At 39.8% G+C, this 25,614-nt stretch overlaps 1 protein-coding gene across 10 annotated transcripts; it reads right to left on the bottom strand.

Annotated features, from left to right (window-relative positions):
• Positions 1-1,532: 1,532 nt before the first annotated feature.
• On the bottom strand, positions 1,533-24,110 carry DLAT (dihydrolipoamide S-acetyltransferase; the record flags this gene model as incomplete). 10 transcript variants are annotated; one of them, XM_079708857.1, is made up of 14 exons in its annotated part: positions 1,533-1,662; positions 2,201-2,337; positions 3,554-3,716; positions 7,958-8,073; positions 8,643-8,750; positions 9,113-9,205; positions 10,391-10,458; positions 16,259-16,408; positions 17,507-17,698; positions 19,553-19,679; positions 22,170-22,323; positions 22,469-22,593; positions 23,294-23,362; positions 23,832-24,110. In XM_079708857.1, 14 exons carry the CDS (start codon positions 24,108-24,110, stop codon positions 1,533-1,535), a joined length of 1,911 nt encoding a protein of 636 aa, XP_079564983.1. The 10 variants fall into 10 exon arrangements, with proteins under 10 accessions (XP_079564983.1, XP_079564982.1, XP_079564981.1 ...); XM_079708856.1 differs by having other exon boundaries at positions 3,554-3,695; positions 23,294-23,395; XM_079708855.1 differs by having other exon boundaries at positions 23,294-23,395.
• Positions 24,111-25,614: the final 1,504 nt, after the last annotated feature.

The following is a 25,614-nucleotide window of genomic DNA, read 5'->3' on the forward strand; positions in this document are numbered from 1 at the left end:
TTCAAGCTAAAATTACTAATTACTGAAAAATCAGATTAATGTATTGAATTGTTTTCATAATAATACAGCAAGGAAAATATTTCTGGAATATATGGAGTGTCACTTGTGCACCATGAAATAATGAACATTTAGAAATAGATTCAACATTGAAAGACCTAAATTTCAGGGAACAGCTCCACATATTACAATTCCAAATATTTATTAAAACAAATCAATAGAAAGTCTAGAATTGTGATGTTTCTAATTCATTTTTATTATCCTGAATATCACCACTATCCACCCCCCCCAAAGAAAGGCAAATCGTAACAAAATGGAAAAAAAATATTTAGGCTGATAAGGTAGCAAACAACCTAAATAACTTTTTTCTCTCTGATAGGATTTTAGGGCTTTCTTATTTTACACAAGACAACACTGGGGTGGAAAAACACAGAACACTTTTTTTGTACACATTTAACATTTTTCACTTTATCCAAGTAAAACTAACCACTTCGTTTTGGTCATCATCTTTTATCACTCCAAACTGTTCACCAGCGTATCGCTCCCCTCTTCTTTTCAGATAGAACCTGGTGATATATGGACTTTGGCACATATCTCACTAGGAAACATAGTTTACATATGCACACTTAATTCCATAGTTACTTGATATAGTTTTTCAAAGTTATTTAAGTAATAAATCCTGGTAATTAAGTTCATTTGCAAGTAACCACCAGTTAATTTTGGAGGAAAAATTCTACTTTCACAACTTCACTCTGTTAAATTCTATAAGCATGTTCTTCTATTTGGAGGTAATTATAGAATTCTGCTCTCAGAATGACACATTTCAATTGTTTAAATAGATACCCACACAAATTCTCACTTATACCAAGTAGGTGGCTCATATTTATCTCTTCATCTCAAGAGGGGAAAACAACCATTTCTGAATTCATAGAAAAATAAACAAAGAACAGTTGGTGGAACAGTTCTAAGAAAATGTTGACTTTTAAAATTTCACTTATTTTCCTTGAAGTTCTCTATGTTTCCCATCCATGATAAACCGAGATTATGGAACAGAAAATTTTAAAGTAGGTTTATGTTCCAAAATCAAGCTTCAATTCAAACCCTTTCTCCAAGAGAACTAATTTTCCCGACTTCTTCTCTTTTTCTCAAATCTAAACAAAACATTTGAGGTAACTAAATTTCAAAACCTCAAGATCTCATCAAGGTTACTTTTATGTGCCTGTCTCAATAGGGAACCACAATTCTACCTCTACATTTCCCAGTGGAAGTCCTTATCACCAAAGGGCTAAGCCACATGCCCCTTGACTAGGAGTATACAGCTTAAAATTTGGTATTGATTAAATGTGCACAATATTTGGATGTAATTGGCATTTTAAAAAATTCAGTAATGCCCATTACAAATAACTTATCTGGACAGACTCAAAAGTAACTGGTCAACCTTAAAATAAAAAGAGAACCACCGTTTAATAACAGATTTATATCTTGGTAAGAACGAACCAGTGTGACCTGGGAAAGTCTAGAAATTCTTGGGTTAATTATAACAACATGGTGATAGGTTTTTCAAGGAACTTTCTAAACTCAGCAAGCCACTGGGCTCCAACTGCTCCATCCACAACCCGATGATCACAACTGAGTGTAACAGACATCATGCTAGCCACATCAAATCTAGAAAAAGATAAAAACATTATTAGGAATTCTGAAAGCAATCACTAGATTTTAGCTAGTAACCAGCCCAAATGCCAACACCTAACTTATAATCCCAACCGGGTAACATTATTTTCCATGTATTCTTCATGGGCTGTACACCCCTAGCTCAAATTAATAGTTTGAAGAAACAGACCAAACAGCCATCTAGAGGATACAGGTCCACAAACAACAGCCCTCAGACCAAATCCCACAAGTTTACTGGAATACATTTATGTATTGCCTATGCCTGCTTTTACACCACAATGGCAGAGTATTTGCAATAGCCACCGTATGACCCAGAAAGCATAAAATAATTTACTAACTGGCTCTTTAAGAAAAAAGTATGCTGACCCCTGACCTAGAGTAAACAAGACTTCCCATCTCAAACAGTAAAATAAGAAGAGTTGTTGCCTGAAGCTCCAATATGCCACGGCAATAATTATAAAAACTGAGACTCAAAAACAGGTATATTGTAATGAAAGTGAGTTTACAACTCCCTCTCCATTTTGGCACTTACCCTTTTTCATTATCTGCTGGAACCAGTCTATCCTCTGAAGCACCAATTGCCAAAATACATGCTTGAGGTGGGTTAATAATAGCAGAGAAGTTCTTAATTCCAAACATTCCTAAATTTGAGATCGTAAAAGTGCCACCCTAAAGAAAAAAAGATTAAAAGCAGATCATGGTAACTGCTTGTCAACATAAATTAGAAAAAAATGACAAATGTTTTGTGAAAAGACCTTAAGATAATATTTTACTTTAAGGACTCTCAGCAACGTGGATTGGACCTAGAGATTATCATACCAAGTGAAGTAAGTTAGAGAAAGACAAATACCATATGATATCACTTATATGCGGAATCTAAACCATGACACAAATGAACTTCTCTACAAAACATAAACAAGACTCACAGACAGGGAGAACAGACTTGTGGTTGTCAAACGGGGAGAGAGGGTGGGGGAGGGATGGATTGGGAGTTTGGGATTAGTAGATGCAAACTATTATATATAGAATGGATAAACAACAAGGTCCTACTGTATAGCACAGGGAACTATATTCAGTATCCTGTGATAAACCATAATGGAAAAGAATATGAAAAAGAATGTATACACATGTATAACTGAATCACTCTGCTGTACAGTAGAAATTAACACAACACTGTAAATCAACTATACTTCAATAAAATGAATTTTAAAAAAGGATTCAGGGGCCTCCCTGGTGGCGCGGTGGTTGAGGGTCCGCCTGCCGATACAGGGGATACGGGTTCGTGCCCCGGTCTGGGAGGATCCCATATGCCGCGGAGCGGCTGGGCCTGTGAGCCATGGCTGCTGGGCCTGCGCGTCCGGAGCCTGTGCTCCGCAACGGGAGAGGCCACAACAGTGAGAGGCCCGCGTACCACAAAAAAAAAAAAAAAAAAAAAAAAAGGATTCAACTACCATAAAAAAGAAAAGGAAAATGGTAAATATACGAGGTGATGGATAATTGGCTTGTCATGATCACTTCACAGTGTATACATATATCAAAACATCAAGTTGTACACCTTAAATATTACAATTCCTATTTGCTAATTATACATAAATAAAGCTGAAAGAAAAAAAGGAATGAATGGAATACACTTTACTGAAAACATACAACTATAGCAATATGAACGAAAGTTGTGTGGCTTTTGCACACTACTTGAAAATGTGTTATTTTCCGCTTTTGATAGGTTACTCAATTTTTCTTTATTTTCAAGACCTTGTGTCAGTGAGAACACAAGGCAGAATCAAAAGGTGGAAAATGCAATAGAAATATAATGCCAAATTTTAAAATAACAAAATTCATTAAAATAACATAATAACATTCAGAAGATAAATAATTAATACCTTACCTGGAACTCATGTGGTTGTAGTTTACCCTCTCGTGCTTTGGTTGCTAAAGAAACAACATCATTAGCAATGGTTTCCAGTCCTTTTATGTGTGCATTAAATACAATAGGTGTGATGAGTCCTGCAGGGGTACTGACTGCAACACTGATATCAACAACGTGATTTCTATTTAAAAAGAAAAAGTAAACCTCAATAATCATCAACAATGTTTAATTAAGAGTTTGTTTTAGGTTACCCAAGAATAGTGGTATTTACTTCAGCTTGTGCTACTTTTCAGCCAGGGAGAGCTCTTTCCTGGTTTTTAAATTTTGCTGTGGCCTCTCTTAGACCTGCACTTTTAAAAAATGAATGAGAGATGTGTCAGTAGGCTGGTTTCACACGTACTCGCTAACTACTCCTCATCTGCCTTGACTAACACCATGGGTACAGGTGGGGAAAAAAAGGTTCAGCATCCAGTGAGAATTAAAAAGAACTCCTTAGATTTTGAAACGAAATGGACTGGCTGGAGCTGAGTCTGCAAGCAGAGCTTGAGCAGACAAACAGAAGAGTGAAGGGAAAGGACTGTATGGTGGGAGAAACAGAAGTACTCACGTGGTAGGGTGGTGGTGTTGTCTCAAAACATAAAAGTAGGATTCCTAATCCTTTCTAGGCCATGGGGCACATTTGCATTTGGGTCCCTTCTCAGAATATATTTTTTAAACACAGAAAACAAAATACTCAAATTACCAGAAAAACTTCCCCCCAAACAAACTATATTGAAATTCAGTTTATCAAACTATTCAAAAAACAAAATTGTGGGGCCTCCCTGGTGGCGCAGTGGTTGAGAGTCCGCCTGCCGATGCAGGGGACACGGGTTCGTGCCCCGGTCTGGGAGGATCCCATATGCCGCAGAGCGGCTGGGCCCGTGAGCCATGGCCGCTGAGCCTGCGCGTCCGGAGCCTGTGCTCCGCAACAGGAGAGACCACAACAGTGAGAGGCCCGCGTACCGCAAAAAAAAAAAAAAAAAAAAAAAAATTGTGATACATGCGCTTCTGTATTAACTCAATAATCTTACAGCAGGTCTAATTATGGCTATACTTTTGAAGTAGTGATAAGAAAAAAATATATTTTAAGATATCCGCAATAACTACAATGTGATACGAAAATAAATTGATTTTTATTTGGTCATCAGCACAAGTACTATTAATACCTCTTTGATTTGTTCTTTATATTTATAATGGGAGGAAATGCTAAATTTCAGTTAAAGGTTAGTAGAAAAGAATGACTTCCCCCCCGCCAAACCAAGTTCCCAAACTCCTGAATTGTATCAGAGTCTCCTTAGGGGTCGTCTGTGTAAGGGCCCCTGCCTAAGTGATCTGCAATAAAGAGAAAGTTAACAAATGCTGGTGAGGATATGGAGAAAAGGGAGCCTTTGTATACTGTTGGTGAGAATCACCAACAGTATACAAGGGTATACTGTTTTGGTATCAACAAATTGGTGCAACCACTGTGGAAAAAGAGTATGGAAGTTCCTTAGAAAACTAAAAATAGTACTATATGATCCAGCAATTCCAATCCTGGCAATATATCTGGAAAAAATGAACATACTAATTAAAGACATGGAAGAAGGGACTTCCCTAGCAGTCCAGTGATTAAGACTCCGAGCTTCCACTGCAGGGGGCTCAGGGTGGATCCCTGGTTGGGGAAGATCCTGCATGCGTGGCCAAAAAAAAAAGAAGACATGGAAGCAACCCAAGTACCCATACACACCCATGAACATTACTCAGCCATAAAAAAGAAAGAAATTCTGCTATCTGCAGCCATGTGGACAGAGCTAGAGAATATTATGCTTACTGAAATAAATCAAAAAAAGACAAATACTGTGTATCTTACATGCGGAATGTAAAAAATAATACAAATGGATGCACATGCAAAACAGAAACAAACTCACAGATACAGAAAACAAACTAGTGGTCACCAAAGGATAGAGGGAAGGGGGGAGTGACAAATTAGGGGTATGGCATTAACAGATACAAACTACCATGTATAAAATAGATAATCAACAAAGATATATTGTATAGCACAGGGAATTATAGCCATTATCTTGTAATAACTTATAATGGAGTATAATCTGCCAAAATACTGAATCACTATGCCATACACCTAAAACTAATATAATATTGTAAATCAACTATACTTCAATTAAAAAAAAAAAAGAAAAAGTTAAAACTTCACATGAAGGAAGAACTCCAGCTCTTTGGAGATTACGGGGACCATACCCACTAGTGTGCCCAAGCTCGCCAGAGGCAGCAGGCTTTTGTCACTTGCAAACACAGGGACCTGCTCTAATAATACAGTGTGTGACACTTAGCAACTACTGCAGCTGGGCTCTGGCCAAGGTATCAAACAGCAAACACTGCTTTCTTAATTAAATTACCCTGTCATTACAATATTATTTGTTCAATAATCTTCCTCCTAAGAGAGTAGGGATGGTGTTTCCTATCTTGTTCACCACTAAATCCAGAAAGCAGTATATGTTCAATAAATATTTGTTGAATAGCTGTATGAACAAATTGAAGGGCATTTGGTAAGGATTAATAAATAATTCATAGAACTTGCCCTGCAACGTCCATCCTTTCATCTAAGCAGTGTTTCCTTCAGATATTCCTGAAAGATTAAACATAAATTTACCCTATGACCCAGCAATTCCACTCCAAGGAGTCTACCCAAGAGAAATGAAAACATATGTCAACACAAAGAATTGTCCTCAAATGTTCATAACCGTGCTGTAAAAGATATGTCTATGTCTTAATCCCAGAATCTAATAATGTGACCTTATTTAGTAAAAGGTCTTTGCAGATGTAATTAGGCTCTTGAGATGAGATCACCCTAGATTATCTGGGTGGGCCCTAAATCCAATGCCAAGTGTCCTTGTAAGAGACAGAAGAGAAGACATGGACACATGAAGGCCATGTGATGTTGGAGCTGTGCAGCCACAAGCCAAGGTATGCCTGGAGCCGCCAGAACTGGAGAAAGCAAGAGTCCACCCGAGAGCCTGTGGAGGGAGCACAGTCCTGCCGACACCTTGATTTCACACTTCTGACCTTCAGAACTAGGAGAGAATAAATTTTTGTTAAGCCACAAATTTTGTGTGGTAATTTGTCATGGCAGCCCTAGAAAGCTAATATAGTCTCTAAAAAAATAGTAAGACCCTCAGATGTTCTCTAAGAGTGGGGTGACCAAGGAAAAAATTAGAATCAGTAAACAATTTTTCAGTCTTGTGAAACACATTTAGAGTTCTCTTGGGGAGTTTCAGAAAGATTTCATGATGAGTAATTTAAAAATTAGCCCCTCTTAGGCAATCATTAAAATCAGGTTGGTATTCATGGTATACTATACTTCCTTAGTCATAAACAATTTTTCATAGTCATAAAGATATTAACACTGAATACTGATTTGTCCAAAATTTGTGCTACAATCAATTTGGTAGGATGATGGGTTGTGTGTGTGTGTGTGTGTGTGTGTGTGTTTGTAGAGAGGGTAGAACAAAGCTAAATCTTAACCTTCTTTAATAGGAAGTCAGTTGATAAAGTAAATGAAATGAAAAATTTATGAAAGGCAACAGAAAAATGTTGTTTAGAAATAGGAAAGTAAATACCAAAAGAAATAACAATTTAAAGGCTGTGTTTGCCTCTTGGGAGTGGACCTCAGATTAAAGGTTGAGCAGGTCACCGTAAGCCATGAATTCATATTCTAATGTACATACTATTATTGTAAAAAAAATTAAATTAATAATATAAAAAGCATCTACATAGTAGAAAAAACCTAGGCTGAGTCAGAATCCTGGTTCCAATCACAGTTCTGCTACTTACTAACATATTAACTCAGGGAGTAACTCAACTTACTGAGCCTCAGTTTCTTCATCTAGAAAATGTGTGTAAAACCACCTAACTCATAACATGGTCATAAGGATTAAATGAGACAACATGTGAAAGACACCAAGAGCACCACGCCAGTCACATGCTACCGTAATATTAACAAATACTGTTTTTTTTGGTTTTGTTTTCAATTTTGCCCCCACTAAAGTTCAGCAGAACTCACTGGTGAACAAAACCATTTCAATCCTGCTTTGTGAGAGTCATTATCAACTTAATTATACATATCTGTACACTTATCTCCCTTTCCTGAACTCATACAAAGAATCTGTAGTCTTTACTAACTAAATGTGGGATTATCTCAGAAATAGCTTTATGTTGTTTTCAAATTGTCTTGCCTGTGGAAGCCATCTCCCCTCCATCTTCTGCTTCTCCTTACTCCCTATACTCCTAGTTATACGTGAGACAGCACACAAAACACTGCTGATGGATATATATATAGATATATATAGATATACATATATATACCTTCCCCAGAAGTGTTATACTTACTGTCTTATAACTGTGTCCAGCCAAGAAGAATTTGCTTCAGGAACTTTTAAACATGCCAAAGCTGAAGCTTTTATAATGAAGTCATTGACAGAAATTTTGCTTCTCCCTTCTAACATCTGCAAAGACAAGAAACCATAGTAGTTTCTTAAATTCTCTTCTCAAAGACTGAAATTATATAATCTTGAGAAGGTGGGAGGGGGTGGATATACAGATGTCCTGAGGTGGAAAGGATGAAAAGAAACCAAAAGTTGGTTTTCTTCATCTATTTTCATGTAGACCATTACACCTGTACGTTTCCTGCTAAGCACTGCTTTAGCTGCATCCCCTAAGTTACTAAGTAACTAAGCACTAAGTAGGTGCTTGGTACTTAATGATAAACACAAAGTAAACATACTGTTTCCTACCTACCAGAGGAGACTCAAGTAGTCTCATAGGATCACAGTGACTATGTTAGGCTAAAATGGATCCACGGCAAAGTCGACTTTAATCATAAACTTTAATCAAGGGTTAGAAAATGAAAATTCTCCAGGATACTCTCTGTAAGTTAAAATTAAGATGACATCCATTTTTCCATTATCAATTGGCATTTGTAACAAAATACAATATATGGGCAAAAATGTAAATATTCGGTGAGGGAAAACAAGATTTTTAGAATTTACGAAGGTGGAATTTCCAGACCTTTTACCTTATTAAGTTCTTTCCGTACCAACAAAACTTCTCCCATATTTACATCAACAGAAAGGTAATAATGAGGTATGGTTTGCTTAGATTGCATTAACCGCTGTGCAATAACCTGAAATCAAAGAGATTCAAAAATCAATTATCTTGAGTTGAAATGAGACCTCAACTCATTCAGGGCTCTGTTTGCCCCTTTACCCTGCTCCCTGGTAATGCTTACCTCAAGCATTATTAGAACTGGAAGATGGAGGACTGCACCACAACTTAGCCCCTTCCAAGAGTATTTAATCAGAATACAGTGTTTGTGTATCCCAAGAATTCTATTGGCCAAACCAAACACCTATTAAATGAATCATCTAAGGTTCCCAATTTTAAAAAAGTCTCTTCTTAGTGTTTCAAACTGTGGATGCAACTGAACAATCAGAGTAAAGATGCCCCCAACAGCTTTGGGTCGAAAAGTTATGGTAATACTCTTACTCGGCGAATGTTGCTGATTGGGATATCTGTGAAGACACCTGTAGGAACCGGTGCCACTCCCGGACTCGGGGGAGACACAGCAGCTGCTGGAGTCTAGAAGGAGGTAAAAAAGTTCTTAGTCTTAGCATAAGCAACTGTGAACAACTGTTAGTGACTCTTTTGCAGATGGCAAAGTGAAAATTAAATGGTTTATAGGAAAACAGCTATTTCTATCCTAAGGGAGCAAAAGGGACTCCGATTTGGACTGTGCTTGTTTAAGAGTTTTGTTTCTAATTTTCATACTTAGAATTGGGTAATCATGCTTTAAATGTCATTTTTCTATGACTAGTTTATATCAAAATAATTTTGTTTTCACAAAACTTTCTTAAAGAAAAGCAATCAAAGCATTCCTAAATTGAAAAGGTTAAGAGATAAATTCAAAGAAAGTCACGTATTTTCCTGAATAGTGTTAAGAAAAAACAATGACAGGGGCTCCCCTGGTGGCACAGTGGTTAAGAATCCGCCTGTCAATGCGGGGGACACGGGTTCGAGCCCTGGTCTAGGAAGATCCCACATGCTGCAGAGCAACTAAGCCTGTGCGCCGCAACTATTGAGCCTACGTTCTAGAGCCCGCGAGCCACAACTACTGAGCCCATGAGCCACAACTACTGAAGCCCGCACGCCTAGAGCCCGTGCTCCACAGCAAGAGAAGCCCGTGCACCGCAACGAAGAGTAGCCCCTGCTCACAACAACTAGAGAAAGGCCGTGCGCAGCAACAAAAACCCAACGCAACCAAAAATAAATAAATTTATTTTTTTAAAAAAGACAAATCTTTTATTTTAAAGCAAACATCTAAATAACTAAATCATTTTCCTTACTTATAGTTGATTATTTTGGCGCCTTTACTGATCAGACGGAGTTGGCTATGTGGATTTAATCCCTCTGTGAACTAATTAACCACATAAAACTCAAACGCTAGCCAACCAACTTGCAAGCATACTTTAAAAAATAGGGCCTGAATAAGATGATAAGTTAGGAAAAATTTAGTATCACTACTCAAAAAAACCCAAAAACAACTTGGAGTGGATTTCAATGTGGTATATCATCTTTGCTTTTGTGTATGAATAACAGCACATTCATATGTACATATTGCTAGCCAGTGAAATTAGACAAAAGAAAACACAGTTCTGATTAAGCTATTTCACTCATAAATAATGTATGCAAGGGTCTAACAGGCTGGACAAAGCACTCTGCAGGGACAAACTGCAACCAAAATTTAGGAAGCGAAATATAACTCACAGGAGCAGCTTTAGTAGGCACAAAGGAGTCGACGTCCTTCTTGATGATTCTGCCGTCTGGTCCCGTTCCTGGAAGAGACACAGAAATACCACACACATGAGAGCGTACCGCTAATTCCTCAAGGAGATCAGCACTGTGATCCTGAAGTGCAAGTTCCTAAAGGTTCTCTACCAAAGACCCTCTAAAGGGGCCACTGCCTTAATCATGCCCCTTAAACTTTTCCCTATAAATACCACCTTTTGTTGCCCTCCTCTCCGTTAGCTCCAAAACACCCTTTCTGAAACCCTGGAATAGATCTCATTTGGGTTCTACATTCATTTGCTCATAAAGAATTCCCTTGCTACAGAGTCGACAGATATGGTAACAATTATTTTGGACAAATCAGCCAAGTCAATTGTTTTTACCCTGAAATAGCATGAATAACTCTCAAATGCAATGATCTCATCTTTAGAACCATTCATTCTATATGTGGTCTCCATTATTCACAGCTTTCTCACAGTAGCCAAGGCACTACACTGGCTTGTGTTAGAGATTATGAAGGAAAAAGGTGCCATGTTACACATGAAGAAAGATCTTCAAATTTCCCTCAACAGGCTTAATTTTACTTTCATTCAATTTCTTTCCTCCTCCCATCCACAATCTCTTAGGTTTAACATTACACCTAAGTAGATAATCCTGAACCTTAATTCTAAGGAGATTCAGAATTTAGTTATTAAAATACCTTTTACACTGGCCCACTTCTAGAAAATATTTGGTCAAATTGATTCATCTTCCCCCAAGGCAGACTTTTAAAAGGATTCTCGTTGTGTGCAGTTCGTCCCAACTCCTTTCCTTCATTATGAAAACTGAGTTGGCTAGGATTGTGTTTATCCTCACCAGGAGCTCTAGAACAGAGGCAGCAGTACGCCTATTAGATTCCCTTCCTTATAAAAGACAGAAACCATGACCTCCCCTTACAATCAAGGCTGATCTGGACACTGCAGCCCCTCAAGATGAGGAAACTGCAGTACCACCTGCCTTATACTAAGCTTCATCCACCTGTAAGAATTTCCTGACTATTAGGAGTTAGCTGAAATCTTTGAAATTCTTTTGTCTCTCTCCCTAAGAAGGCACAACAGACCATCATAAAGCAATATGGTATAAAGGGAAGAACACTAGACCAGGAGTGAAAAACATAGGGTTGTTGTCAAACATAAACTAGACAGATGACTGTAGTCACTTAATATCATCTGGTCTTTAGTCTCACCTGTAGGACAGATTATCATACCAGCCCCTACTCATGGGAATGCCGTGAGGATAAAATGGGACAGTGATGCGAAAACGCTCTGCATCAAAGAAATATAAACCATAATATAGGTAGCTCTGAGACAAATCAAACTCTGAACATCAGGGTTTAGGCTTTCAGAACTGTTTCTCCCCAAATGATTACATTTTGGTCAGATTTGGTAAGCAATCTGTCCCTGGGGGGAAGGGGTAGGGGTGGCACTGGAGATCGAGTTCAATAACCAATGGCCAAGGATACAATTAGCAATGCCTACAAAAATAGTAATTGACTCCTATAAACATAAAACTCTTGGACAACAAGATTTGGAGCGCTTCCGGGTTGGTGAGCACATTAATGTACCAGGGTGGGCGGTGGGAGGTGCTCCCAGAGAGGCACGGAAGCTCAGCACCAACCCCCAAGCCCCGTACTTTGTCTCATGCATCTCTTCTATTTGACTGTTCTGAGTTGTATCCTTTAGAATAAACAGGCAATAGTAAATAATGTGCTTTCCTGAGTTCTGTGAGTCATTCTAGTGAATTATCAAACCCGAGGAGGGGGTCTTGGGCATTCTTGGTTTACAGCCAGTGCGTCAGAAGTATGGGTGATCCTCAGGACTGGCATCTTAAGTGGGGGCAGACTTGTGGGACTGAGCCTTTAAACCTGTGGCGTCTCGGAACTTCCCTGGTGGTGCAGTGGTGAAGAGTCTGCCTGCCAATGCGGGGGACACGGGCTTGAGCCCTGGTCCAGGAAGATCCCACATGCCGCGGAGCAACTAAGCCTGTGCGCCACAACTACTGAGCCTGCGCTCTAGAGCCTGCGAGCCACAACTACTGAAGCCCACGTGCCTAGAGCCTGTGCTCTGCAACAAGAGAAGCCACTGCAATGAGAAGCCCGCACACTGCAACGAAGAGTAACCCCCGCTCGCCACAACTAGAGAAAGCCTGCGTGCAGCAACGAAGACCCAACGCAGCCATAAATAAATAATTTAAAACAAAAACAAAAAAACCTGTGGAGTCTGATGCTAACTATGGAGAGTTAGTGTCAGAATAGGATTGAATTGTTGGACACCCATGTGGTGTAGAGAACTGATTGCTGGTGTGGAAAAAAAAATTACATTTAGTGTCAGAGGTGGTGTCATAAAACACCAACCACTGATCCTCTCAGCTCACTTATTTCAGACCACATGCAAAATTTCTTCCACTCCACTAATTCCTCTGCTCTCAGCATGTTGTCAAGCCTCCTGTCTTCACTTCCTCCTTACCCAGCCTACACTCTATGGATCATTGTTATAATCACTCCCTGGTCAAACTCTAAAACATATGCCTTCTCAGTGCCAGCACCAGAGTAGCTTAATATTGCTGGGGTAAAAAAGTACACACCTAGCTGAATGACTGTACTATAAATTCAGAAGCACAAAACTAAAATAGACACACAAAACTACCCAGAAATTAAATTGTTTCCCTTAAGTTCACTTTCCCTGTCTCTGAGAACACTATTTCGCAATCTCTCTAATCTCAGACCTTCCCACACTAACTCTCCAGCAGATCCCTTCACCTTATACTTTTTATTTTTTTTGGTCGCGTGCGGGATCTCAGTTCCCCAACCAGGACTGAACCCGGGCCACAGCAGTGAAAGCGCCGAATCCTAACCGCCAGACCACCAGGGAACTACCCCCTCCCTTAATATGTTACTGATCAAATAGCAGGAACCAGAGAGGTACTCTCCTCATCTGCTACCACCAAACCTATAAACCTACTCCATATTCTCTTCTCTCCTATAAAAGTAGACAAACTGTCCTAATTCCTACCCAAAACCAATCCCATCCCCTCTTACATTCTCAAAAACTTTGTACCTTGCCAAATTATTCTGCTCTTTCTCCTTTTCTACATCATCAATTTATCCCTTTCTATTAGACCACTGGGCAATTTTGCCCCCAAGGGGGCATCTGGCAATGTTTGAAAATATTTTTGGTTGTCCCAAGTTGGGTATGCTACTACCATGTAGCAGGTAAAAGCCAAGGATGTTGCTAAACATGCTACAATGCACAGGACACCAGCTGCCACCCTGCCAACAAAGAATTACCTGGTCAAAAATGTCAACAGTGCCACAGCTGAGAAACTCTACACTAGACCTGTTTTACTATCACTCATTTTCAAAAGCTCTCTCTTGAGCCCATATGCTCCCAAAAGCTACATTTCTATTTCTATGCCTTCCTTCACAGCAAATGTTCTTGAATAAGTTGCCCACAATGTTATCTCCACTTCTTCATTCATTTTTCAACCTGTCCAGACCAGCGTCCACTGCACATTGCTTTTGAAGTTGCTGTTTTCGAGTCCCCATATCCAATCCCTGACTAAGTTGTTGATTCTATGGCAGAAGTGTATGTTGAAGCTGCCCATTTCTCTTCATTTCTACTCTCACCACCCTTGTGTAAGCCACCATCATCAGCTCCAGCAACAGCATCTTAACAGGTGCCTTGGTTTTCATTTAATCCATTTGCACAGAGCAGCCAAAATGATCTTTTAAAAATATAAATCATTTTATGCCACTTCCTCATTTTAATCTTTCAATGGCTTCCTACTGTACTTTAAATAAAATTCAAATTCTATCATAACCTGTAAAATCCTTTATGTTCTCACCCCTGAGTTTCTTTCTGACCTCATCTCCTACCACTAGATCCTTTGCCCACTATGCTCCATTAACACTGGCCTCCTTTCTGTTCTTCAAACATGCCAAGCTCTTTCCACTTCAAGCTGGTCTTTGCCCAAAATGCTTTTCCTCCAGTTCTTCACATGGTTGGCTCATAGCTGACTCATCTTTCACGTCAGATCAACTGTCACCTCATCAAAAAGACCTTCTCCAACCACCCCGTCCAAAAGCAGTCACGACTACACATATATTCACCCTGTTACTCATTAGTATATCACTTGGTTTATTTCTTTCTTAGCATTCAAATCAGCTTATTTAATAAGTTATTATCATCATAGCTAGTGCTATCATCATAGCTAATGCTTTCTATGTACAGGCACTGCTTATTAACTTATTTAATCCCAACAAGCTATAAGATATTATTTTTATATACAAATGAAGAAACTGAGACACAAAAGGTAACACACCTAGTGTTCGACAGAGCTGGGTTTTAAATCCAAGCACTCCAGCTCCAAAGCCGATACTCTTAACTACTATGCTATAACTCCCTGTCCATTTAATTCTTTATTGTTGGTAATGTGAGCATCTGAAACTGAAATCTTGTCTGTCTTATGAACAAGTGTTGGATACACAGACAATACTCAATGAAAATTTGTCTAAATAAATGAATCACTTAACTCTAACTGCATGATAAGAATATTGAGATTTTTCCACTTAAATCTCTCCTAAGGCAGTCAGTATTGCTAAATATCTAATAAATGGTCCTTGTTTACTTGTCTAAATTCTTCAGATATAATTATTAACCTTGTCCCTCCTCCCCTTAAAATGTATTCCAATTTAAATTGCTGTCCCTGATTCTAATCACATAAAGAATGGCAATACACTAGTGAAATAATATTAAGGTGAAAAAAGGGTCTTCCAATATTACAAGAATCCTCTGAAGTAAAACAGCGATAACATTCTATTCTTGTGTCTTCGGGGATTGGCTTGCTTTCTAACCGTAAAAATAATAGATTGCAGACAGATGATAACCACCGATGAGTACCCACAGCTGGACAATAAAAAAATGGGAAATGATAATTCTTACTTCAATAAATGTTATGCAAATTAAATCTGGTAATTAAAAGACTAGCACATAGTATTAGCCATCAAACCATGTTCCAGGAATAGTAATTTCCCCCCTTTTCTAAAGTATATTAATTACCTTACATTAAATTTTACCTTAAAACATTTAAATGCCAGCCAATAATAGTAATAATGTGAACAAAACTAATATGTATTGAGTACTTATTACACTCTAGATACTGTTCTAAGCACTTCACCTGTTTTAATGTAAACTATTATCTAGTTTTACAGGTGGAAAAACAGATGGATTAAAGTAATTCATTGAAAGACATATTACACAGAAAATGATAAAGCCAGGATTAAACCCTAGATGGTCTGATTCAAGACCCCATGCTCTTATCACTAAGCAACACTGTCTCTCTGGGGAGGAGATGGGTAAGACATTTTCCTTTGCCCTCAAGGGGTGTTAGTTCAGTTTTGTATGAATTTTATTATTTTAAGTCACTTCAAATCACCCCAACTTCATGTTTTGTTTTGTGTATTACTACATTCAATCAGCCTAGCACTAATACAGATTTCTTATTATACAATCAGGTACCATAACCCAACTCTGATGAACAAACACATCATACTTTCACCAACAATTAAGCAGTTCCATTTAACAGAGAAGGAAAAAAAGCTATCTAAATTATACAGGTAGATCTTAGACAGACTAAACAAAGCACAGGAAATTTTCCTACTCTGTGGTGGCACCAAAGGAGATATTTCCCTCCCTCATCCTTCCCCCAACTATCGCAGATAAGACGACTATATATAGTTGTACTCTCTGGTCCTGAGGAAGAAACTCTACTAAATTTTAGTAAAACCCCACTCCACAGAAACAGACTTACCTTTTACTTGTGTAAGGTCAATCCCTTTCTCTGTTGCCAACTTCTTTGCAAGAGGGCTAACAAACAACCTTCCCTTTGGTCCAGCAGGAGTAGCTGGGCGGGTGGCTGAAGGTGGAGGGGCTACAGGTTGGGGAGTTGGAGAAACAGGGGCTGCCTTTTGAAAAAAGTTACAGATTGTTAATTCACCACTGTACAGATTGGTCTGAAAGATTTAAGAGTTTATGGTTTGTTTAGTCAAACCTATTTTAATTAAATAACTTTCATCTTTTTTCCAAATATCAAATGCACATTTTTCCTGCTTAACCAACATAATACAGCAATATGAATAGAATAACATTATTTTACGTCAAAGACAGAACAAAGTCAAATCCTCTAACTCCATGATTAACAAAGAGAGGCATGGAATTTAATTTTGGTAACCAGTATATAACATCCTTATAGCCTTTCTTCACTTTAATCTCTTGTCCCTTCTTTATTCTCATTCTCGTATATCACCTACATGGATTTTGTTTTTACTTAACCTAATTCCAAAATAATAAATTATTCTGGAAGGTTCCATGTTGAAACACATTAAAAAATAAACCATTACAACTACCTGCCAGCTCCCCATAAATGTATGGCAGTCAGAAATCAAGTTTTTTCTGACAGAACTGTGTACCTCATCTAAACTCACATGATTCTACACCTGCAGAAGCTTCATTATAGTGTTACTGATGCCTGGAATTCATACAAGCTCATGTTATAGGTATATAGTATACAGTGCATAGAGACAGGCTAAATTCTATGCAAAATAAGCCGTTTACATGAAGGTTCCAATGTATTACAAATATAAGCTTGACCTACTATATGTTAATACCAAGAGGATTGACAATGACAAAAACTACAAATTCTACAGAAAATGGGTGACAAACCATGACCTTCCATACACACACACACACACACACACACACACACACACACACACACACACCACCCCCCCACCAAAGCAGAAAAAGAACATGTCACCTCAGCTTTGTTCTCGGCAGGACTCAAAACACCAGGAAAAAAAAAAAGCTATACAAATCAAACTATTGACCATTATGTAAATGGTGCAGTGCCACACACTGTGTAGGTCTCCGCAAATGTTAACTATCTCCTTCCTTATTCATAGAATCTTAGAGCTGGAAGGAACCTAGAATATCATCTACTTTAATCCCTTAATTTAGAGATGAATAAGGTTTAAGTGTTCCCTCAATTCTAGAAGCATACCTACCATGGATGGGATAGGTGGTGGTGCTGGTGGTTTTAAATCAGCTACTTCTGTTGGCCGATAGTCAGCAAATGCTGGTATATCTGCCTCTTTTTCTACAATGATACAGAGTGGGGCTCCTAGAGGGACATCTCTTGTACCTTCAGGGATCAGGATTTTTGCTAGGTAACCTTCTTCCTGTGCTTCAAAACCTTAAATAGAAAGAAAAAACCATTATGGAACTTAAAGGACTCCACTATCCTATCAAACTCAAAGCACAGTTTTAAGTAAAAGGTTCTTCTTCAAAGTAGCTATATAACCTTTTGCAAGCTATTTAACATCTCTGTGTCTCAGCTTCTTTACCTACAAAATGGGAATGACAATAGTACCTACCTCACGGGGATATTACAAAAATTAAGTGAATATTTTCCAAGTACTTAGAAACAGTACCTGGCACAAAGTAAATACTAAATAAATATCTGTTAAATAAAACTACAAGAGATTATACAGTGGTTAGTTCTGAACGTTTTCTTTAAAACATCCCCAGGGGCAGCCCCTTGCAGACCCACAAGACTCCAAGATGGCATCAGTTGTACTGCTAAAGATCAGAACCACATGGTTAAATTAAAAGACCTACTATAGTTGATAGTGACATGGGATTACACCCCTAAAAGCATCTTTGGAACTTTCTGAAGAGGTCATACTTGGTATTACATCAACTATTTCATTATGAAGAAATACAGCACAACTAGAGATTCTGTGGTGTTGACAACTTTATTCAGCTACTGCTTTTCTTTTCTTTTTTTGGCCACATGGCTTGCGGGATCTCAGTTCCCCCACCAGGGATTGAACTCAGGCCCTCGGGAGTGAAAGCATGGAGTCCTAACCACTGAACCGCCAGGGAATTCCCAGCTAGTGCTTTTCTTACAAGGAACTCAAATATGAAGAGTTCCAAAAGTAAAACTAAAAGAACCCATTGGAGAAGACAACTTTTTGCCTTCCAGATCTTGGCTTTCTGTGGCGTTGTGCCTCTCCCTGACAAACACATCTTTGATGAATCCTTCTATATCCCAGTTGAGAATATCCAATACAAGACACGTATAAAAAGAAAAGACTCCAAGGCCACAATAGAGTTTAAAGAGTTTGACCAAGGTAATACTTCTCTAGAGACCAGAGTCTTTAGAATACTAGTCTCTACAGCAACATTGGTATTCAAGTTAAAATGCAAAGCAGATCTATTTTTGCCAGGTTTTTTTTGTTTGTTTCTCTCTTTTTAACAAACAGAATCCTTTCTTCTAATAAAATCTTATGGGAGGAAGTGCAATATGCAGAAAGATAAAAAGGAGTTGTCCTGGTGGAAGCGGGGGAGCGGGCACGGAACAGTAGAGTGCTGCTCCTTAAGTTCTCCTTTGCCCCAACGTGCCATCAAGGAATCACAGGGTTTGAATAACAAAATCTGAAAACAACCGCTGCAGAGGATGCCCAGAATCTCCTACTGCATCTCTGAGAACTGGACAGGAAATACATTTATCTACAAATATCTATACACGGTATGACAAATATGATTGTCTATATGGGTTTTGTTCTAAGCATAAAAATAAATCAGAGAGGGAATAAAAGGAAATGTGATATGATATCTAAACAGGTAATACATACATTCCATCACTCATTCTCAAACTATGAAAACAACCTAAGTCCTGCTTTCAAGTCTTCCCTCAAAGTCATCTGAAATTCTTTGGTATTTTCCTGCCTTTGATGTTATTTTCTCCTGTTTCTTCTCTTTTCCTCCTTGCCCAGTTTAGACGATGATCAGGCTAATAAATAAGCAAACTCTGGCCTAAAAATAATCCCTAAACTGACATATCCTTGATTCAATGAGACTACAGTATGGTACTGACAAATCCAACTATGCACACTTTTGTTATGAAATATTCTGTTTCAGGAAATGAATCCCAAGAATTAAAATTTTTCACGTTATCACTCACTCATTATAGGATAGGACGGCAATCCTCTTCCCTCATTGGAAAACTCAGTGCCTCAACCATTAAGAGCTGAAGAAATCTCACCTATAGTGGCCTTGTCAGTCTCTATCTCTGCCAATAAATCTCCTTCACTTAGCTTCTCACCCACTTTTTTTTCCCATCTCTGAACTGTGCCCATGGTCATGGTGGGAGAGAGGGCAGGAAGAAGCACCTGTAGAAACAAACACATTTTATTACTGTGTAATACTAGGAAGCTGTGGGCACAGTGGAACTCAGGCCAGCAAACAGTTTTATGGAATGATAGTGACTGTGACCATCCAAATTCCCATGCCTCCACAGCAGCAAAAGCCCACTGCCTCAAGTGTCCCTACAAGTGAATCTTTCAAATCTCAAGCTTTTATAGTACCAGCGATACTCTGACCCACCTTCGAAATACTTTTCCACCCTCCAAACATAAAAACAATGGGCAGATGGGAAAGAGTTCTTTCTAGGCAGTTAAAATTAATTCCTCAATAAATATCTAAGCACAGAACACCTTTTCGTCTTTCTTAACACTTAGATTAAGCTACAGTTTTTCATTTTCACAGAATGACCTTAGTCCAGACTTTCCACTAAAATTTTACTGTGCGCTGTATTGGCATCTATCTCTTCACTCAGGGGAAACTGAATTTCTCCCAAACTTCCCAGATACTTTTCCAAGATTAAAAAAACTCATATTAAGAACTGTTTGGGACTTCCCTGGCAGTCCAGTGGTTAAGATTCTGCACTCCCGATGCAGGGGGCACGGGTTCGGTCCCCTGGTCGGGGAACTAAGGTCCCACATGCCACATGGTGCGACAAAAAAAAAAAATGAATGAATGAATGAACAAATGAACGAACTGCTCTTCCAATAGTCACTTCCACCCCAGTAAAATCTAAACATCAGATTGGCTGATCTAAATTTAAAATTGCTTTCTTATTTATATGGCTTGTATGTCCACTGAATTTGGATGCTTACTCATTATGGGTTTTGTTTGCTATCTTTTAGTTTTTTAAATCTAATTAACAACAGGATTATGCTGAGAGAAAAATCATTTCAATTGATGATGTCTCAGGAAGGTGGGGGGGAGTAAAACAAAACTTAGAACTCTAATTAGAAAATTTAAAAAATGTTTTTCTTGGTCAGAATTATCTATCTTATCTATCTACCTACCTACCTACCTACCTACACCAGGTCTTAGTTGCGGCACTCGGGACTTTCGTAGCTGCGTGCGGGATCTTCATTACGACATGCAGAATCTTTTTTTAGTTCCCCGACCAGGGATCGAACCCGGGCCCCCTGCATTGGGAGCGTGGAGTCTTAACCACTGGACCACTAGGGAAGTCCCTCATCTTCACCTACTTCTTAAAAATTAGTGGATCCAATAATCTCTATGCTGTATCTTAAAGGATAATTAAGACAGAACCATAAAACTTTCACAAAAAGCCAAAGACATAAATTATAGAGGAATGTACTGTCTTGTGTAGTGAGACAGAATTTGCTGAACAGGATGAGATAAATGCGTGAAATGACCACCAGGCAAAACTTTATAATGAGTGAATGTTAATAAAAGATCAGGGAGGACTTCCCTGGTGGCGCAGTGGTTAAGAATCCGCCTGCCAATGCAGGAGACACGGGTTCGAGCCCTGGTCTGGGAAGATCTCACATGCTGCGGAGCAACTAAGCCCGTGCGCCACAACTACTGAGTCTGTGCTCTAGAACCCTGAGAGCCACAACTACTGAGTCCATGTGCCACAACTACTGAAGCCCGTGCACTCTAGGGCCCGCAACAAGAGAAGCCACCACAATGAGAAACCTGCACACCTCAACGAAGAGTAGCCCCCCCTCGCCGCAACTAGAGAAAGCCCGTGCACAGCAACAAAGACCCAATGCAGCCAAAAAGAAATAAATAAATAAATTTAGAGGAAAAAAAAAAAAGACCATGGAATAGAACATGATGTCCAAAGAAGAAAATTATTCCTATACAAAAATTTCTACAAATAAACTAAGTGAAGGAAAGTTCTAGTCTTAATCCTTTAGAAAAAGTGCAGCTGGCTTTTATCCATTTCCAGTATCTGAAACACAAATACAGATGGGATAATCTTAATATCTAATAAACCAATTAGCTTCTTATAAACTGATTTAGTTAGTAGAATCAACAGTGACTACATTTACCACCTTCAGCTTTGTTGCAATGTTATTATATATGTCTATTTGACACTTATTCTTTATTTTAGTTCAGTCTTTTATTAATACTACTGGACTACTTCACTTACTCTTAGAAAACAGAATACCACATGTCAAGGAAAAACACCAATTGGGAACTTTCATTCAACGGACAGTACTTGGGGCCTGCTAAAAACTCTTATTTATACAGGGAGTAGTGTAAGTACAAATCATCCTCAAAATCTAACCAAATGTTCTTGAATGAGAAGCACCAAACATTATCCTATCTACTACACTGAGGCTGTGAAAGGTTAAAAGAACTAGCCAAGTTCACACACCTGGAAATAACCCCCAGGAATAAAAGTTGTCAATTTTCATGTTTAAACCTCTATTTACTTTCAAATGACAAAAACTAGCCATATTTAATGCCAGTTCCCAGGATGTGAGATACACCTATGAAAAATAATGAATGAATAATAAATTTTCTAGAGCAAATACCCAGAGGTTGAGCCTCACCTGCATGTGAGGAGGATATGAGCTACCAGGAGCCTGAGCGGGAGGTGCAGGTGACGGAGCAGCAGCAGCAGGGGTTGGTGCTGGGGCTGCTTGTGGGGTAGGTGCTGCTGAAGAGTCCAGTGTATAATTTTTAAAGGCCTCAATATCTTCAGGCCTAAGGAAGAGAAAGAATGCATAAGTATAAGGGGGTTATAAAGCGGATTCAGTAGTCTTAGAAGCCTTTAACTAACTTCTCAATCCTGGGTTAAAATACTCCACCTGAGCACCTAAGTTCCAAAGATTGCCATGGTACCACTCACTTTTCAACTGTGATACAGATGATTGCTCCAATTGGAACATCTCTGGTACCTTCAGCAACAAGTATCTTTGCCATGTAACACTCCTCCAGGCTCTCAAATCCAACAGTAGCTTTATCAGTTTCAACCTTTAAACACAAAAAAAGGAGCTTAGACTTCTGCTGCCAGTATGAAGTTTATTAGGTTGTGTCTAAAATCGTTCAGTTCAAAGTGCAGTAAGTCAGAAAGAAAAAGAAAAATAACACATGCTATCACTTATAAATGGAATCTAAAATATGACACAAATGAACTTATCTACAGAACGGAAACGGACTCACAGACATAGAGAACAGACTTGTGGTTGTGGGGCGGGAGGGGAATGGGGAGCGGGAGTTCGGGGTTAGCAGATGCAAACTATTACATAGAATGGATAACAACAAGGTCCAACAAGGGAACTTTATTCAGTATCCCGTGATAAACCATAATGGAAAAGAATATTTTTTTAAATGTATATATATGTATAACTGAATCATTTTGCTGTACAGCAGAAATTAACACAACATTGTAAATCAACTATACTTCAATTTAAAGAAATCATACAGTTCAACAGTCATGAGAAAAATAAAGCCTCTATCACAGGTTGGAAAGAATTACTATTAAAAATATCTTAGCTAAAAATCAGTTTGGCTAGCTGCTGCTAACTTAGCTAACCAATCTTCTCTAGTATCAAGTTGTAAAAAACATCTAAGTTTCTTAAGCAAAAGGGATAACTACCCACTCAGAAAGTTAATGCTCAGTTTAGCTAAGCCGGTCCCTTCTAACTCATTTCCATGTTTTATAACAGCTTACCTCTGCAATTAATTCACCCTCATTGATTTTCTCCCCTTCCTTTTTCTCCCAGCGGGCTATGGTGCCTGCCTGCATTGTGGGGGAAAGAGAGGGCAATGGAACCTGGAGAAGACAAAGGAGAAATGTGAAATTTACAAAGAGCTACCTAACTTTCATTCTGGTTTAACGCTTCACTCAATTCACTACAATTTAACGCAAAGAGTTTGAGTCCCGACACACAGTGGGCACTGGGGATATAAAGGGGGTTCCTGCCACCAGAAGCTCTCCACCAGAAGGACAGGCTTTCTGCTCCACAGGCCTGCGTGGGTCTCACAGCATGTACTCAGCAGACGTTCCACATACCGCCCCAGGCTTGGCGCTCTTCAATGGAATAGGTCAGGAGAAGGAAGCTCAAGAGCTACAGCAAAGCTGGGTAATGGAGAAGGGACACTGACACGCAGTATACTTGGAGGGGGATGGAGGATCACTGACTGAGGCCTCTGAGGAAGGATCCCATGAAGGACAACGGGGTTCCGCGAAGGACAGGTCTGGGGCTCACCTTCTGATGCGGGGGGAGGCTATACCAGCGGCGCCTAGGAGATCCCCAAAGCTGGAGCAAGACGCGATTCCGCGGTGTGGCCCAGGAGCTGGGGCTCCAGCCGCAGAGTGCCCGGACCCTGCCATACCCTGTGGTCCTGCTGCTGCAACGAGCCGGAGACGAACCAGCCTGCGGGGTCACGCACCGAGCTCCCGGCTCCTCCCGCAAGGCCGTCCACCGAGCCCCAAATCCTGCCCTCGGGGCTGCATTCTGGGCCTGTCGCGCACAGACGCGCCACATACTGCCGCTGACCCACACAGCCCAAAACCAGCGCCGTCTCCGAAGTGACCTCTCCAAGAGCAGCGCGGCGTTGCCGTCAGCCGCACCGCGCGGCCGCAAGTTGTCGTAAAACGGGCTCCAAAGATTCGCCTCACACCCTCCGTGGACCAGAAACGCGTAGAACGTACGGTTTTCCTCCCGGGAGTCGGGCAAAAGCGTGGCCCAGGGCGGCTATTGTGGAGCCACGAGTGGGAGGGGCGTTCCAGCGGAGCTTCCGCAGGCCGAGTCTGGGAGAATTAGACGTGGAGAGGAGCGGCAGGTGATGGGCTGGCAGTAGTGGCCGCATCTCAGGGGAGGACTTCACCTAAGCGCTGTGTAGGGCACGGCCGAAAGGGAGGGGCCTAAAAAGGTGGCGAGAGCGGGGCTGATAGAGGCAGAGTGGTCTGAGGTGGGCTGAGGGGCGTGGCCCCGTTTTGAGGAAAGAATGGGAAGGGTCTCGAGGACCAGCCGGGCGCGGAGAGCCTGCGGCCGAGGGGCGGGTCTAGGCGCTCCGGCGGAGAACTGCCAGAGGGGGCATCACTGTGCTTGCCGGATGCGCCCGCAGCCTCAGCGGACCCAACCGCACCCAACCGCCGCCAGGTTTGGGGCTTCGCTCCGCGCAGGCTGTACTGGGTTACAAAGATTTAATATCAGGTTTGTAGCCCAACAGGGAACCGGGGTGAACAGGTTTTCCAGCCAAATGATGCGAAGAGCAGCCGAATGGAAGATATATTTCCCACATTCTAGAGTACTGTAGCAGGATTAAGCATATTCTCTGTATGAAGCTACAAGTTTACAAAACAGATTTCTGTTTCTAATTTGCCATGTAATCCCTTCTACCTATATTTGTGAGGTACCCTTCTGTATAGGGTTATCCTATAATTAGAAAATGTCTCATTTCTCAGCTGAGAGTGGCATTAAACTAGAAGGAAGCACATGCTATATTTATATCCCTAAATCCCCAGTGTACATCAAGAACACAAGAAGTAAGAAAAACCAACATTTGAAAACATGTTCAACTTGCTGGTAATTAAACATTTGGAAAAATAAGGCAGCCAGAAGGCACTATATCATACCTACTTAAATTGGAAACTTTAAAAAGTCTTAACATCTCAGTATTAATGAGATTGAAGAGAAGGAGATGCATTCGTCGGGAGGTTGTTTTTAGAGATGGTAGGATAGTAGGGAAAAAGAACCAGGGGAAAAATGTTTGCACATTTCTCCCAAATCCTATTCTCGTATCCTTAAGGCATCCAAAACAAGGTTAAAAAAAAAGTTTTAATATCTTCATGACAGAAAAATAATTGGAAAAACGTTAACTATCCAAAAATGAGGAAAAGATTAAGCAGGCACGGCTGTCTGGCAGAATAATATGCAGGGAGTACAACTGAGAAACAAAATTCCCAGATTAAATGGAAAGGCACATTTGAAATACTAAAAGTAGAGAGACTTCCCTGGCGGTCCAGTGGTTAAGACTCTGCACTTC

This window comes from Hyperoodon ampullatus (genome assembly GCF_949752795.1).
Source record: "Hyperoodon ampullatus genome assembly, chromosome: 7".
Lineage (NCBI taxonomy): Eukaryota > Metazoa > Chordata > Mammalia > Artiodactyla > Ziphiidae > Hyperoodon > Hyperoodon ampullatus.